The sequence below is a fragment of the Polypterus senegalus genome, chromosome 1 (genome assembly GCF_016835505.1).
Source record: "Polypterus senegalus isolate Bchr_013 chromosome 1, ASM1683550v1, whole genome shotgun sequence".
NCBI lineage: Eukaryota > Metazoa > Chordata > Cladistia > Polypteriformes > Polypteridae > Polypterus > Polypterus senegalus.
The window spans coordinates 256,086,193-256,104,522 of NC_053154.1; the positions used below are offsets into that span (position 1 = coordinate 256,086,193).

General features: G+C 36.7%; 1 protein-coding gene across 1 annotated transcript in view; it reads right to left on the minus strand.

Annotated features, from left to right (window-relative positions):
• ghitm (growth hormone inducible transmembrane protein) overlaps nt 1–15,527 on the minus strand; it is a 35,331-nt gene extending 19,804 nt beyond the window's left edge. The window contains exons 1-2 of the mRNA XM_039772404.1: nt 15,424–15,527; nt 6,880–7,035 (exon numbers count right to left, since the gene is read on the minus strand). Coding sequence (XP_039628338.1) covers nt 6,880–7,011 — 132 coding nt within the window. The 5' untranslated portion in view covers nt 7,012–7,035; nt 15,424–15,527. The remainder of the gene's footprint in view (nt 1–6,879; nt 7,036–15,423) is intronic.
• Nucleotides 15,528–18,330: the final 2,803 nt, after the last annotated feature.

Here is an 18,330-nt window from a genome sequence, read left to right on the forward strand (position 1 = left end):
TTTTTAAAATAACTTGCAGGTAGTAAGTATGACATCAGGTTACTTCTGCACTGCGAAGGTGATGGCATTTAAATGAAATACACAAACTAGAAAGACTCTTCCCTTCTTGATCAGACTACAAAGATAGGTTATTAGAATACTAAAAAATTAATTCAACATACCACAACAAGAGACTTACACAGAGGTCAGAATGAAGAATTATAAAGAATGTCATATACAAAGTAAATGAAGACAGTATTTTTTTGAACAAAATGGAGAATAAAGTTGTTTAAATTACACATGTATTGAAAAGAATGGTACTTTTATCTTTTTCTTGACCTCTCGTGAAAATTTCCTGGAATCTGTACAGAAACTATATTACTAACAGTAGTTTTGAGATGAAAGCAAGTAAACATTGACACTAGGCAATTTGTTATAAACTATCAGATTTATAACAAATATCAGATTGGTTAACAAACATATTTTTACATCATTCATACAGCATCTACACTTTTCAGCCATCGCGAAAGACATCAACTAAACCTTGGCCTCTGGCAAATTCTCAAATCTCCATATGGCTTCCCTGTAATACATGTGATGACAAAATAAGTCACAACTAGAAATAAACCTAAAACACCATTTCACAGCAATTCAACCATTTTTGCCAAACTCACTGTTTATAATATCATTTTTTAAATTTGGGCCAACTGGCTAGTTTTGATTACTGTTGTTATTTAAAACCTTGTCTTCTTCATAATCCCAAACATAAGGTTATTGAAAATGATCTCTCATCATGTATGCAGCCATTTGAATAACGGGTTTTATGACTTCAGTGCTTAAACTTTACTTTATTTTTTTAATTTTCACCTGCTTTAAAAACTTACTTAATATTAATAAGAATTTAATTAAATATTTTTTGCTTTCTGGTTTATTGTATTGTTTCAGTTAAGCAAAGTAAAATTTCCTAACATGTTTGACTTCTACTTTAGTTGAACTTGAAAATTTTAATAATAACTTATATTAAAAATATGCATATCCAAGTCTCACATTCATTTTAAAAAATAATGTACTGAAATTATGAGAAAAATTATATATGTGATATATATTTTCACATCCAAAATGATAAATCTTATTGCCCGGTCAAATTTTCTTTTTTCACTTAATTTCACAAAAAATGTAACATATTCCAAAATTTTACAACTTTTCCTCTTATAAAAATATTTTTGTTAAGTACTCCATTCTGCCAAAATGTACAAGAATCTACTGACTGATAACAATTGGTTCAATTATGGCCTGTGTTTTGACTTTTAAAATGACATTTTTTTAATGTTTAACTGCTTTAAATACATTGTTCAGCAATATTTGAAAGACAGCATGTTAGTACAGCCCACAAGACATCCAAAAGAAGTTTGTATTTAACTTAAACACTTGAAAGGGCTAAAGTTGAAAACAAAAGCAAATACCTTCATACACAGTGCATTGCTGAAGTAGTCAGTCAAATAAATCATTCTCTAATTTGACTGAAATTATATTCTGTGGTGTATTTACTTTAAAACCCTGAAACAAAATAATGTGATGCTGTTTTATGATACAAAACAAACTAGAGAATGAAAAGTAAATAGGTTGTTTGCATAAGAATTAATTCCATGTGTTGTGTAAGATCTTCGTTTATGCAGGTGAAAAACAGTTCCCTATGGAGAACACAACTGCTTTAACACCTGGCCCGTCACCAGCATATCACTGAAATAACTGCAGTTAAGTGGTCAATATTCAGATTGAAATTCTAAAGGGAAGTTGTGAAAAAATTAGTTAAAAGATAATATGAATGCATAAAAAAACAAGGTTTGGAAACCAAATCAAACTGTTTGGATGACCCAGGGTGCACAGCTAGTTCAATAATCTAAAAGCAGAAGCTAACCCAAACCATCTAGCCGCTGCCTATTAATTGATGGCCCTCAAAACACTGTGAAAACAAGAAAACGTTTCTAAAAGTCACTGAGAGGCCAACAAACTGAACGATTTTATTCTAGTGCTTAAAAACACCTAATGAAGATAGAGATGTGGAATATACGTTCATTTTCAATATACACATGCAATCAAGATATCTGTACTGACATTTAATATATTTAGGGCTCAGATTGTTGTGCAATAATCTCCCATTTTTCTGCAATCAAAGTACCAGAGACTTTGTGTTTACTTTACACACCACAATATAAGAGCAGAGAAACATATTTTTCCGAAAAAAGGTTTCCATTGTTTATAATGTAGCTTATATAGAGTTGTCTATAAATGCAACACAGTTACTGTTTCAACTGGCATCTTTATACTTGAACAAAGACCAGATTGCCCATTCCCGCTTTCATATGCAGGACAAGACATTCTAAAAATCAAAACCTACACACATAACAGGAAAAAAGTGGATTTGTTTGTTAAGTTTTTTAGGCTTTTCCTCCGTGCCCCATACACTCCACTGTAAAGTACCAGAGCGGGCAAGGTATTTGTTTTTAATTTACGGAAAGCGCTTAACTTTAGAACACAATTTTGCATGACAAAAGCATATGCCAAGTCTGTGAAGAAATAACTTTTGACGTGAAAAATAATGAACATGTGCTTTAACTATTTCTTGAAGTGGCCTACAAAAAAATATTATAAGTCGACTGAAAAATAATAAAGTGACAATACTTTCATTACATGGTGTGGTCTCTTTTCTGAAATTGAGAAACATAATATGAAGGTGGCATGGCATCTTGATCTAATAATCAAACAAAACAATCAATAGCATTTTAGAATAAGCATTTAAATTGAGGACGCTGATTCTCTCCAGTCTTTTTTATTCTATTCATTTTTACTTATTAACTTATCTGTTTGCTTATACTTTACTAGTTTAAAGTTTTACTCTGCTAGCCTTACTGTCTTTCTCATGGGTGGGGACTGATTTGTTATTGTTAAACTTGACTTGTTTGTATGTATGGAATGTTATTTGATTTTAATAAAATCAATTAAATGCAAAAAAAATAAATACATGATATTTGTACATAAATACAAATAAAATATGCACATAACTGGATGTGTTGTTTTGAAGATTAACACTATAGTAATGGCAAACATTACCCAGCATAAATGTTTACTAAGGCAAAGGCAGTCCTTTCAAAAGCAAGAAAAAACAAAAGCAGAATAAGACCGCAAACAGTATCACGGGACAGTACATCACAACTTAAAGTTTATTCTCTTTCAATCTGTAATTTTTCAGCAAGCCTTAAATGAAATAAATAAATTCAATGCTGTACTTAAAATTCCCCTCACTCCATTAGATGGTGTGTACAATGTGTTTATTTCTTGAATATATAATAGTAGCTCCAGTCCAACGGAATGAAAACAAAGTATTTTAGTTAGAAACTGATGAATAAAACAAAACAATCATTTCAAAACAGATGTGATGATAGCATGCATAACATCCACATCAGCCTGGTATAAATCCTCTGAGCTAAGGTAAGAAAATTTTATATATCCAAACCCCATAACTCTAATATCAATGTTATGCAGCACTGCACAGGTAGCTATTTCCGTACAGCAGGGTTGACGGGAAAAGCTGATGCTGCCCAATGAACAGCAGAAGTGAATTTTCCATATAGCTACGCCTATTGCATTGCATTGACTGTTCATCAGTTGCGGAGGGTTTGTTAGAAGTGAAGACAATGTCATCATTGCCCATTCTGCCAGGCTTTAGTCTCACACCAGGCCTATTAAGGTGGCAGATTTAGCAAACATCTAGCTGCACTTTCCTCAACTTAAACTGCAAGTTAAGTGAACTCCAGCTTATACCAAGATCAGCCTGTACTACACTTCAGTCATAAACAAAGAGTTGCAAATGAATAAATAACAACTCTGATAAAACAGAAGAACTCGCCAGGTTTTATGACAGAAGTGAATTTAATCCAATCAGGAAAAGTTACACACTCTGTTAAAACTTGCTGCACCATCCTGAAGATTCATTCTCTCTGGCTCTTTCAGGTTGCTCTCTACAGGAGCTCTGAGGAAGACAGAGGGGATCTGAGGGGATTCCCTAGGGCACTATACCCTGGGTCAATACTGAGTAATCTCTCCAAAAATGATTGAAAATCTCTGAAACAACCTTTCTCTCTCTCCGCAACTAAAAAGCTGCCTCTTTGAGGAGCTGAAAGTTGAAATACAATCTGGCATTGAAGCAGTAAGCCCAGCCTGAAAGGACAAGAACCAGATATTACTTCAAGAAGGGAACTTCAGAATCTGAATTGTTGTGCCATAAAGACTAATGCCTTTCCATATGAAGTTATAGACAATGCAGTAAACAGCAAAGTACTCCACATCCCAGACAAAGAATCATGTAGCAATGAGAAACACTGCATTCCAATGCTAGAAGAATCCACCACTTAAATCAGTACCAGCAACAAAGCAAAAATCTCCACACACCATCAGACATTATCTTTAAAGAACTGGTTTCATAATACTGTTCTTTTATGCCAAGATAAATTAAAGCTCTTCTTTAGCTACTCTCTGAACTGCCTTATTGAACTACTTGTAGATATTTTATACAAAAACAGAGGTTTTTATATGAGATTTATATAGTAAAACATTGAAAATAAATAGAAATAAAACACTCTGTAGCACTTCTGGTTGTGCAATGAATACACACACAAAATTTCCATAAAAACACAATAGTTTTATCAATATGACTTATGTATTCAGAATCAGATTAAATACACTCTTCAAAATTTAACATGAAATTTTAAGGTTTTTTTCCATTTTCAGCAAATGAGCACCACAATTTTCCACCACTGAAAAATCTGTTGAACAATCATGACTTTATTATTTATTTACTTATTGTAAGTCTGCAGTAATGTTTGAAATTAGTTCAGCACAATGAACACAGTTTCATACATTGGGGAAATGTCCGGACTATTTTCGTTTGGAAGAAAAAAAAAACCAAAAAACTAGTGGTTCCACTTGTGTGAAATTCAGTTCTCTTTTTGCAATATATTATGCAGAGTTTATTTTAACTGAAAGTTTATCTTATTTGTATTATCATACATCTTTTTTGTGTGTAGAAACCTTTTATCACCGTAGATTCACTTCCACATTAGCTTGCCGCCAACACACTAGCTGCATGTCATTTATTGGTGAGAGTGTGCTGTTAGATTTGACTGTGCCACAAAATCTGTTTTACGAACTATAGTGGGCTTGTTGCAGCAGTACTTGCGTCTTCCTCCAGACTGTATAAAAGTCAGTTGAAGTCCAATAGTCTGGGACTTTTCCTTTTTCACTATCTTTTTACTCGGAATGAGCAGCACACATACACAAAAAAAGTTTTCTGCTCAGAAAGGGACTTCATGTTTTTTTGTATTCATTTTTTTTGTAAACACACGCTCTCTAATGTTACACATGTATGCAAGCATGTAATGCAACACCATCATTTAGCCAAGTGACAGCATTAGTTGCCTATCATTAAATTCTGTTGCATATGCGGGTGTTTTATTTGTACTGTAGAGGGACAGACAACGACTCATAATATTCTTCACTTCAAACCGAAAGTCACGTCATTAATGCCTAGCCCAGCAAACACTGCGTTACATATGCTAAAGAAACATTCAATTTAACTGGGATGAAGTCAAGTCTTCCTCCTTCACAGTGCCTGTAACGGCATGTTTCCTACTGAAATGCAATTGTAATGTAATTAACAAACAAATGAAAAGTGATCATTGTCAATGTTTTTAATAACTGATTATTATCAACTATGATGGTTAGTGTTACAGCCCTAGTCTACTGCACACTGAGGGAATAAAGGTTTGTTTTAAATCACCACGTTATTAGCAGTGCTTTTTTGTGAACAAAAAAGGTGGCATTACACATATGTTGCATTTGGATCAAGTTTGAGATACTGTGAAGGTATACAGAGGTAGAGAGTCCTGGTGCTAAATCTTTTGTTTATTTGGTGAAAGAACATAACCATAGGTTAATAACAAGCTTTACATTCTATAAAAAGTGGTTACGTAGTCCCATAAAGCAATCAGTGCTTAATGAGTTTTAAAGAAAATTCAAAACTTTTTCCATGTTTTCATCAAATTAAGTCTTCCTAATTCATTCTTTTGTTTGAGTGTCAATGGCTGATTGTCATCCTTGTAACAGCCATGATTCCACAGGATCGAAGTGAATGAGTGGAGGGCCAACCAATCATATAAAGAGAAGTGTGCTTGTCAGTTCATTTGTAAAAACCCAAATTCACACTCACTTGAAATTGTAACACAACAAAGACTGCAAACAAATGATTATAGAATCATATAATATGTAGTCAACGTTACAGCCAGCTCTAGCAGCTAAGGCAGTGTGTACTGTCACAGGGAAAACAAACAACAACAACAAACAATGTGTCATAGACTGCTAGTACCACTTCTAGATACACAACAACGCATTGGGGGTTGAATGTTGCTAGGCTATGTGGAGTTTATGTACGAAATTCTGGAGGTTTGCAAAATGTGTTTTTCTTGGAGTTTCTTTCGGGAGCATGGGTGGGACCACTCGGTGGTTATTTCTAGGCCACCATTTAAATATGCCAGGAATAGGTGATGGATGACTTTCTTTTTTTTTTCCCTTGTTTACATTCTCTGCACCACATATACTTATTAATGTAATATGCATAACAAATTTACAACAGCATTACCCACTGTTACACTGTCACTAGTAAATGACTGACATTTTTATACAAAGCCAGAGGGATCCTGGAAAAATATTTATCTTAAATATCTCAATGACCACACCAGAATGCTTTAAGTATTATTTTTATCCCTCATTTCCTAAAATGGTTTTATTCTGTAAGTTACTAGTATATAAATGATTCAGAATCAAACTACTAGATTTAAGACATACCTGTTTGGTCTGAAGCTGTAGCTGACTGGTCTTTAAGCAGGAATTCCTTAGACCCTGAAATCCTTGGGTGAAAGCAGAATGCAACCCACTTGTGGACAAACTACGCAGACAGGCAAGTCTAGCCACCAACATGGTGTCAATAAATTAATTGAAAGTCTGAATAAAATAAGGTAGAAACAAATGTTTAAGATTATTAGGTGGAAACAAGAAGAGTTTCAATACAAGTGCTCACTACTTAATCTTTTTTTTTTTTTTTTTTTTTTAAAGTAGCATTTTTCATTACAAGGATGTGAGGAATTGCTTATTGTAGCACAAACATAACAGAAGTCAATACTGGTTAAGATGACAGTCAATAAATTACAAGACATGCACAAACCTATAATTGAACAATTCAGAATCACAGAAGTCACTTCAATGAAATGTGTGGAGTCCATGCAAGTTCTAAACAAACAATGACCAGACAGGTTATCAACTATCCAGGTCCCTTAAGAGATTACAAAGTCAAAAGCAGTACATTATTAAAAGACCAAATATAACTTACATTTAAAAATTAAGATTATTTTCAAAAGTACTGTTATTAAATATAATTTGCAATCGAAAGCTTAGTTGTAAAGAACAAAAGGTTCTTGATAACAGGTTTCAACAAGAAGATAGCACTTTTTAGTATTAGTATAAAAAGGACCACCTATTCTAATGCTATAGTAAGGATCTTTAGCACTAACTCAGACTGAGGAGGCCACTAAGCCTCAATTTACCCATCAAACCTAGTGAGGTAGAATCATAAGACATGAAGAAGCCCTGGGCAGGACGCCAGCTCATTACAGGTTACACTTAAGAGATTACTAGACTTTAAGGTGATCTCTTATGTATGTCTTTTTAATTGGGGAGAAAACTGAGCTGTGAAGGAACACACTGACATGAGGAGAATGTGCAACCATCATAATAACAGTGCCCTGGCAGAATTTGAACAGCATCTTCCTATATATACTGGTCAGAGATTTTAAACTTATCATAATTTGGTTATGTCCTTTAATTGATACATTATAAGGAAAGTATAACACCATAAAGTTTAGTGTTTTGGATTTCAATGCTGCCCATTCGATTTGCAATAAATGAAAAAGGAATGAATGTAAGCTTCAGCTGTTATGATCATTTAGACATAAACTTGCAAGACTCAGGTAGTGTTAGTGTGCATCTGTAAGAGGGGGGCAAAAAGGCTAAAGGTTTTTTCCCCAGTTAAAAAAACACATAAGGATCGTACTATACAGCAAAAATGTCAGATCTTCAACTATTATTGTTTTCCTCATATAGAAAATTAATTGAAATAATATTTTGGATTAAAAGTTTATTTTTTTTCTGGTATTAGTTCAGTAATTACAACAACAACATTTATTTATATAGCACATTTTCATACAAACAGTAGCTCAAAGTGCTTTACATAATAAAGAACAGAAAAATAAGACACAATAAGAAAACAAAATAAATCAACATTAATTAACATCGAATAAGAGTAAGGTCCAATGGTCCAACAAATGTATCAGTATGATTTAGCCACAATAAGATTATATTATTACTAGTTGTGTTACCCTTTTTGTCCGAAAAATTTTCTAAGATAATGGGCCTCAGTTACATTACAGTCGGTTAACCAGGTGTCTGAAACCAAGAATGTAACCAAGGAATATTGTTACTGGCAGGCCGTGTGGTGTAGTGTTTAAAGTTCTGGACCCTGAGGTTGTGGTTTGAAATCCCTACTGACACTTTGTGACCATTTGCATGTGAATTCATCTATTTGTGGTCCAATTGGGAAAACAAAAGAAATGTAACAAATTGTATGTCAAATGTAGTAGGTCGCCATTAGGTAACAGGGGATGCTTACTCTTAAAAGTGCTATACAAAATTGGCAAGGAGTAAAGCATTCCTGTATTAAATCAATTTTACTGTAAAGTGTATTCTTTTGAACTGAAAAGGGTAATCAGTAGGAATAATGTGAAACTTAAGTATTTACTTGTATTATCATTATTTGAAGTTTAAGATTTTCATTTGTTTATGTCATTCACTTAAGTGTTTCTTTTAACATTTTCATCACTTGTATGTGGTTCCCCATAAAAGCCCACAGATGCCAAATAAATATAAGAAGTCTGTAGAGAAAGGGAATGTGTCGCACCCTCACTCAAAGTAAGCAGACACACATTTAAATGAAAACAGTTTCAGAGATCAGAGTTCATTTTCAAATTCTGTAGATGCAAATCTATTACTAAAATGGAGTAACTCATGGGGGATTCATTACATATAAACTGACACACGCATCCAGGCTTGTCTTGGACCCAAGGACAATCACAGCACTTGATAAGCTCAATGAAATTTCATAGCACTTATTAACCATGTCTTCCATGTGGTTCGCTGAACTTTCTCTTTACATTTTACACCTCACTGAACATGCCAAATGTGATCATGTCTCTATTTTTCCTGTCCAGGACACCTCTTCTTTAGTCGTCCACATAAAGATCCTGCTCTGCCTAGTGCAAAGTATGTATAATAGCACAATATTGATTAAAAAAAAGATTACAAAAAAAAAAAAAGTGGGCCAGCTAATTTTCTTTTTTCTATAACATCATTAAATTATAATCAAATCAGTCAAAATATTTTTGAGATTTTGGGGCATTTAGTTTTTCTATCATTGTGTTATTTCTAAATATAAACACCTCAGTTTTTGAGTTTTTCTTCAAATTTAACTGGCTAAAATGCAATTAATGACATAAAATGGCAAACAGGTAAGCTGTAAACTACCAGAGGTTTAAATTTCAAGTTTAGGTTAGCAAAAACTGAAAAAAGGAAATTTCAGAATATTACAAATGGGTCTTCTTCAGAAAACTACTAGTAAGTTACAACCTACAGATTTTCTGTGGCAATTAAAGTAAATTAAGCCTTGCAAGATAAAGCAAACAATTTGCACAGGCATCCCAACTTATGCTGATTACTTAGAAACACTTTCTCTGTCTTGAACCAGAGTTGGAACAAACTGTGTTACTAATCCCTCTGAAGTGTTACTTGGACAATATTACACTGCAGAAAGTTGCAAATTCCTGTATTAATTACATGAAAATGGCAATTAACAAACACAGCTTAACAGTCGTTGAAAAAAATAAGTCTTGGTTTCCACTGTGAAGAGGAGACTGTGCTGTGGCTTTGACAGGGCAAGTGGCAGTAAGAATGCCATTCTTTAAAGGACAAAATACCAAAGCAAGGCTTGCTTGGGCCATCAAACAATTGCTGTGGACTACTCCATCCAGACTGGAAGAAAATCATACAGACTGATGTATCAAAATTTGAAATCTTCGGTTAATTACGCAGGGTGTGATGCCATCGAGTTGGTGAAAGGATGGTTCCTTAGTGTGTGACGCCAACTGTCAAACACTGAGGAGGAATTATAATAGTCTGGGTTGGTGATTTGCATTCTGAATCAAAAGGGTTAGCAGAGCATTTTGCAGCACCACACAATACCTTCTGGTCTGTGTTTAGTAGGTCTGGGGATCATCCTACAGCAAGACAATGACCCAAGACACACATCCAGGCTATGTCAGAACTACATTAAAAGAAACGAACAAGAAGGTACACTTTAAAATTAGAATCCCTGAAGCGAGTGAAAATATTCATAATGCCAGGCCACCTTAATTTTACTTGCAGGTCCTCATCACTGCATCAATTGCCCAGTGATAAGTTTGTTTTGCAAAGGTGTCAATGAGCTGCAGGAAGGCAGCCTGCTAAAGGCAGCTGAAGTCAGTCACAAAATTCTCACAGCTGAAGTCTGTTTATCTGGGAGTGAGGGGTCTGGTATTCAATGTCTACAATGATCTGTGTAAATGCAGGATGACATTTTAGTTCAACGCTTAACTAAAAAAGAAAATGTATTTGTATGTTATAGGAATAATGACAAAATGTTGAAGACTAGAGTCCATCAAAAACACTTTCACAGAAGGTATAACAAAACAAGTGTGCATTTATTCAAGAATAAAACCAAAGAAAATTGTTCAATTTACATGTTGCTGTCAATTTGTGAAAACTGAAACCCAAGTTACAATTGATATAAAGTAAAGATGTCTGTATGCATGTGTGCATTTGTGTGGTTTACAGAGGAGGCTGGTGCAGCAGTAATAACTGCTGCTTTGCAATCAAGATGTTGCTAGTTCGATCCTGGGTCCTGCCTGCATTTAGCAATTTGAGTAGTGGTCTGCTATTATTATTACTATTACAACCCCAATTCCAATGAAGTTGGGATGTTGTGTAAAACGTAAATAAAAACAGAATACAATGATTTGAAAATCCTTTTCAACCTATATTCAATTGAATACACTACGAAAACAAGATATCTAATGTTCAAACTGATAAACTTTACTGTTGTTTTGCAAATCTTCACTCATTTTGAATTTGATGCCAGCAACACATTCCAAAAAAGCTGGGACTGGGGCAACAAAAGACTGGGAAAGTTGAGGAATGTTCAAAAAACACCCGTTTTGAACATTCCACAGGTACACAGGTTAATTGGAAACAGGCGTTTGTCATGATTGGGTATAAAAGGAGCATCCCCAAAAGGCTCAGTCGTTCACAAGCAAGGATGGGGCGAGGTTCACCACTTTGTGAACAACTGCGTGGGCAAATAGTCCAGCAGTTTAAGAACAACATTTCTCAACATACAATTGCAACGAATATTGGGATTTCATCATCTACTGTCCATAATATCATCAAAAGATTCAGAGAATCGTAAGCGGCAAGGCCGAATACTAACACTGGATGCCTGTGACCTTCAATCCCTCAGGCAGCACTGCATTAAAAACCGACATCATTCTGTAAAGGATATTACCACTTGGGCTTAGGAATACTTCAGAAAACCATCGCCAGTTAACACAGTTCGTCACTACATCTACAAGTGCAAGTTAAAACTCTACCATACAAAGCGAAAGCCATATATCAACAACACCCAGAAATGTCGCCAATTTCCTTGGGCCCGAGCTCATCTGAGATGGACTGACGCAAAGTGGAAAAGTGTGCTGTGGTCTGATGAGTCCACATTTCAAATTGTTTTTGGAAATCATGGACGTTGTGTCCTCCGGGCCAAAGAGGAAAAGGACCATCCGAATTGTTATCAGTGCAAAGTTCAAAAACCAACATCTGTGATGGTATGGGGGTGTGTTAGTGCCCATGGCATGGGTAAAGGCACCGTTAATGCTGAAAGGTACATACAGGTTTTGGTGCAACATATGCTGCCATCCAAGCGACGTCTTTTTCAGGGAGCGTGGCTTCGTAGTAAAAGAGTGCGGGTACTAGACTGGCCTGCCTGCAGTCCAGACCTGTCTTCCATTGAAAATGTGTGGCGCATTATGAAGCACAAAATATGACAACGGAGACCCCGGACTGTTGAGCAACTGAAGTTGTACATCAAGCAAGAATGGGAAAGAATTCCACCTACACAGCTTCAACAATTAGTGTCCTCAGTTCCCAAAAGCTTATTGAGTGTTGTTAAAAGGAAAGGTGATGTAAAGTGCATCCAGAAAGTATTCACAGCACATCACTTTTTCCACATTTTGTTATGCTTCAGCCTTATTCCAAAATGGATTAAATTAATTTTTTTCCTCAGAATTCTACGCACAACACCCTATAATGACAACGTGAAAAAAGTTTACTTGAGGTTTTTTTAAATTTTTTAAAAATAAAAAAATTGAGAAATACCTGTTTCCAATTAACCTGTGTACCTGTGGAATGTTCAAAACAGGTGTTTTTTGAACATTCCTCAACTTTCCCAGTCTTTTGTTGCCCCTGTCCCAGCTTTTTTGGAATGTGTTGCTGGCATCAAATTCAAAATGAGTGAAGATTTGCAAAACAACAACAAAGTTTATCAGTTTGAACATTCGATATCTTATCTTTGTAGTGTATTGAATATAGGATGAAAAGGATTTGCAAATCATTGTATTCTGTTTTTATTTACGTTTTACACAACATCCCAACTTCATTGGAATTGGGGTTGTATATAATAATAAAAACATATATATTACAATATATTATTTTTATACAATACCAGACACCCCACTCCGAGATAAAGAGACTTTGTCTGTGAGAATTTTGTGTTGACACATTTGCAAAACAAAGTAGCTTATCAGTGGGCAACTGGCACACTGATGAGAAGCTGCGAGTAAAATTAAGGTGGCCCGACATTATGAATATTTTCACAGGCTTCAGGGATTCTAGTGTTAAAATATGGACTGGCTAGCACAGTCTCCAGACTTAAACCCCATTCAGTTTGTTTCTATATGAAAGTGGGACAGAACAGGTTTGCGTCAATGTTGGGAAGAGATTTTTGACCAAAATGTTATTTCCCGGGCGGCACGGTGGCGCAGTGGTCGCGCTGCTGCCTCGCAGTTAGGAGACCCGGGTTCGCTTCCCGGTCCTCCTGCATGGAGTTTGCATGTTCTCCCGTGTTCGCGGGTTTCCTCCGGCGCCTCGGTTTCCTCCCACAATCCAAAGACATGCAGGTTAGGTGGATTGGCGATTCTAAATTGGCCCTAGTGTGTGCTTGGTGTGTTTGTGTGTGTCCTGCGGTGGGTTGGCACCCTGCCCAGGATTGGTTCCTGCCTGTGTTGGCTGGGATTGGCTCCAGCAGACCCCCGTGACCCTGTATTCGGATTCAGCGGGATAGAAAATGGATGGATGTTATTTCCCATATAGAAAGAATGACACAAGGGTGTTTGGCTGTTGTATCAGAAAAAGGTGGCTAGCTTTAGGTCAGGTCGGGGAGCATGCGCTGCTACAGCTTGTTGCCGCACCCACCACATGACAAAACAGCTCTGGTTCCAAGTTGGCAATCCCACAGGCAGGCACACAGTCCAATCCCACCCATCAGAAATAACCATCTATCTGCCGCAGCCAGGTGTTATGTGTGCAGCCTCTTGGCCTAGTCCAAACACTCAGGTCCTCAACAACGAGGATCCTGCAAGCTGGCTCACCCTCTGGGAAATATTTCACATAACTGTAGCACTGTAACTGACACTCTTTACAATGCAGGTAATGAGTCTCATTCAAGACTCCATGAGCAACCACTTGTTCAACACAAAGTCGAACCTGCTGTACCGAGGGATTCTCTGTAGACATACAGTGCCAAAGGAATCCAGTCTTGATCTCAGGTCACTGGATTGTGTCTATGGCCTGCAACCATATAACAAAACAGGAAGCACCAGGAGTCTAAAGACTTGGACCTTCGTCGTTTTGCAAAGGTATCTGGAGTGCCACACACCCCTTTCCAGCAACCTTATGACCCACTATGCTCTCCCGATCTTACTTCACAGGAAGAGATGTGAATGTCACTGCTGATATAAGTAAACTTCTAAATGTGGTCAACACTCTCTCTCCGCAAACAAACACATTGCTGATAGCTATGCCCAAGAGGTCATTAAAGGCCTGGATCTTGGTTTTTACCCAGGACACTTGCAAGCCCAAACAGTCAGACTCCTCACTCAGTCTCTCATGAGCCTCCATTGTCTCTGCGAAGATTACAGCATAGTCTCTAAAGTCAAGATCAGTAAATCTTTCTTCACCAATAGATGCTCCACTGCCAGTGGACCAATGATATGACCCTGCCAAACAACCAGTCCATGCAAACACTGCATGGGGTAGGACCAAGTACACACCCCCTGACAAAACTGGGAAGAATACAAAGGATCTGCCTCCACTCTGCACAGCACTCACAATACCTGTGTACAGGCCAGCTATGACATCCAGCAACTTCGGAGGGATCCTTTGCCTTCTTCAATGAATCAAAATTTTGAATTCTGTACACTCAATGATTCCTTGAGTTATTTTTTATTGTCTTTGCTTATTTGTTCTACGTCTTGCTGTTCTAAAACTTTAGACCAGTAGTGCGTGTACGTATATAATATAATATAATATATATATATATATATATATATATATATATATATAAACATACATACACATAGATACTTTTCCTAGGTGTTAAGTGATGCATTTTCAAAGTGGAACATATTTAGCATAATACATAAAAGTGCAAAATGTTAGCTTAATTGGTAGAAGGGGAGTCATAGCCTGTCCAGGCTGTAAGCTCTTTTCAAGGCTAGGGGGTTGCAGGCCATCTCAAGATATACACACACGTACTTTCTGTTTTAATCTTTGAATAAAAGCAACCCTCTAGTAATAACTTCCTTTCTCTTGGAATGTCCTTCGATGCACATATTGGCATAAATAAATGGTAAATAAATATTAGCCTCACTGCTAAAAGAAGATTTTACTTATTATTGAACGGAAGCCTTTAAACTTTTTAAAATAGCGTTATTAATCCTTATAATGCAGCTTTACCTGCTTCGAAAGCTGAAGTTTGTGTTACACAGCATAGGTTGGTTATTTTATTCAAATAATTTTTGAAACCTAAATCGACAACGATTTCTGTTTAGAATAGTCAAGTTGATAAAAGAACGCAAGGATTGCCAGTTAACATTTATGATGTACTACTTAAATAAAATCATAGATAACGCCTCTTACCTCGCAATAACAAATATAAATATACGTGCGCAATACTTCACTGAACAACCTTCCACACGCTTCTACTATGTCAGCTTCTGATGTAATCCACTTAACCTTCCGGAAACTTCTTCGATAACGTCACACTAAGGCGACGACAACGCGAGCATTGAACTATGGGATTTGTGGTCTGTATTAATTTGGTTTCATGTCAAAAACACGAAGCTTACTTTCTGTTACATATGGTTTTTATCTTAAGAAAACAAATGCAGTTGCATGTGATATCATTATAAATTCTTTATAGTACGCATAGTATAAAACACCATAACATATTGTTTGAAGCAGTAATCTTTGTAATTTGCGCATCTTAAAAGAGGAAATAGGACGTTCCATGAAATTGAGGTACGCTTACAATTAATTTTTATTAAATTTACTTTGGATTAGGCACTGTCCCACACCGACCCATTTATGAAAAAAAGTTCAAAAAAATAAATAGTCGCTTAACTTTACACAATCTGACAGTGCACGTTAACACAAAACATAGCAAGAATACCATATGCCATTTTTCCTCCTATTATCCGATACTCATTTAATGAGTACATCCGTTGAGTCATATTCCTCATACCAGTGTTACTACGGAGTTACAGAGGACACCACTGTGATGAATAAAGACTTAAGTGCTTGAAGTTGAGGCGAGAACTATATATTTCACATTTAATGTCTGCCACGGCTGCACCATGTATTGCAGGGAGCTTCCAATTAAATTTTACAATAAAAAAGGTTATTAAAACATTAATAAAATAAAATAAAATAGGTGTATGTTCTTTTCAACAAGAAACCAGGTTCTTTTTATAATTTTAGTGTGTTATTGACGTTGTGGAATGCGAGAGATTAAATTTTAAATAATCAGGTCTTTGGGTTTGTTTTGTTTTGTTTTTCCATTTACTAAAATGCAGCAGTCTGAAAAACAAGCCAATAAAGACATCTGAGTTATTTAACATTTGTTGGCGGAGGCGTGACCACGGGGGTCTGGGGTGGGCACTGCCCCCCCAAAGAGACAAGCCGTGCCCACCCTGCGAAATGCTCTGTCTGTCCAATGAAAACTCTGGAGATGAATAACATTTGATTTTCAAAACTCAGTTGCTCTCCAGTTCTTTAATTCCTTAATTAAAACAGCGTATACGTTCCATTCTTTTTTATTTTCTGGTTGGTAACACCAAAGGCAGTGCATAGGTGGCTTATTTAAAAGTAGACATCTTCAACCTCTGTCGCTCCGCAAGCTGCTGGCTCCACGGTTGAGCCCAGCACCGCTGCTACCAACACCCACGTTGGGAACTGAAACTGCAAGAGATGTAGATAAGCCTCCACAGTCCTCCAGCTCTGCGCCCGTGTCGGGTACTCCAAACCTCTGCCTTCAACAAAATATACAGTCTGGTCTGCCTGACTTAAATATGGATAGCCCATCCCAGCCCATTTTAATTAATTATCCCAAGCGCACATTCGGATAGACACTCGGATGTTTTAGTGCAAGCTGGTATCAGTCTCGACCATGGCTTGAATATTCTGTTGTCCGTGATGCAAGCTTTTGCTTTGCCTGCCGCAAATTTAGTGTTTCCAATTCGGACAGCGAGGACATATTCACTAAACACGGCAACGCTAATTGGAAAAAAGCTCTAGAAAAAGACGGTGGCAGCTTCCACAAACACGCGTCTTGTATCATAACCATGCATGGCAAGAGTATCGGGCCGGCGCCGGGCTGAGACGAGTGAAATAGTTCAACTACTGGGTCCAAACCAGATAGGAAAGAATAGATATTATGCGAAAAGCATTGGGGAGGCCGTTCAGTTCCTTGCAGTCAATGAACTGGCTCTGCGTGGTCACAATCACGAAGGTGGGGAGGAGGGATTTTTCCTTAAGTTCTTTGATTACACAATCAAAAAAGATGCCAAACTTGCAGAAATTGTAAAATACATCCCAGACAACCCAAAATACACATCCAATGTAATTCAAAATGAAATAATTGAGACTCTTGCCAAAATGGTGGTAAAAGATATCAGGACCAAATATGAAAAAGCGGACTCTCCTGGACTTTGCATTAAAAGTGATGCTACCAGGGATCGCTGTAACATTGAGAATTTGTCCGTAGTGATTAGATTTGTCCAGAACACCTGATTGGCTTAATTCAGGGGTGCCCACACTTTTTCAGCTTGCGAGCTACTTCTAAAATGACCAGGTCGAAATGATCTACCTACATTAAAAATTATATACAGTATATATATATATATATATATATATATATATATATATATATATATATATATATATATATATATACACTCACCTAAAGGATTATTAGGAACACCATACTAATACGGTGTTTGACCCACTTTTGCCTTCAGAACTGCCTTAATTCTATGTGGCATTGATTCAACAAGGTGCTGAAAGCATTCTATGTTGGCCCATATTGATAGGATAGCATCTTGCAGTTGATGGAGATTTGTGGGATGCACTACCAGGGCACGAAGCTCCCGTTCCACCACATCCCAAAGATGCTCTATTGGGTTGAGATCTGGTGACTGTGGGGGCCATTTTAGTACAGTGAACTCATTGTCATGTTCAAGAAACCAATTTGAAATGATTCGAGCTTTGTGACATGGTGCATTATCCTGCTGGAAGTAGCCATCAGAGGATGGGTACTTGGTGGTCATGAAGGGATGGACATGGTCAGAAACAATGCTCAGGTAGCCCGTGGCATTTAAACGATGCCCAATTGGCACTAAGGGGCCTAAAGTGTGCCAAGAAAACATCCCCCACACCATTACGCCACCACCACCAGCCTGCACAGTGGTAACAAGGCATGATGGATCCATGTTCTCATTCTGTTTACAGCAAATTCTGACTCTACCATTTGAATGTCTCAACAGAAAT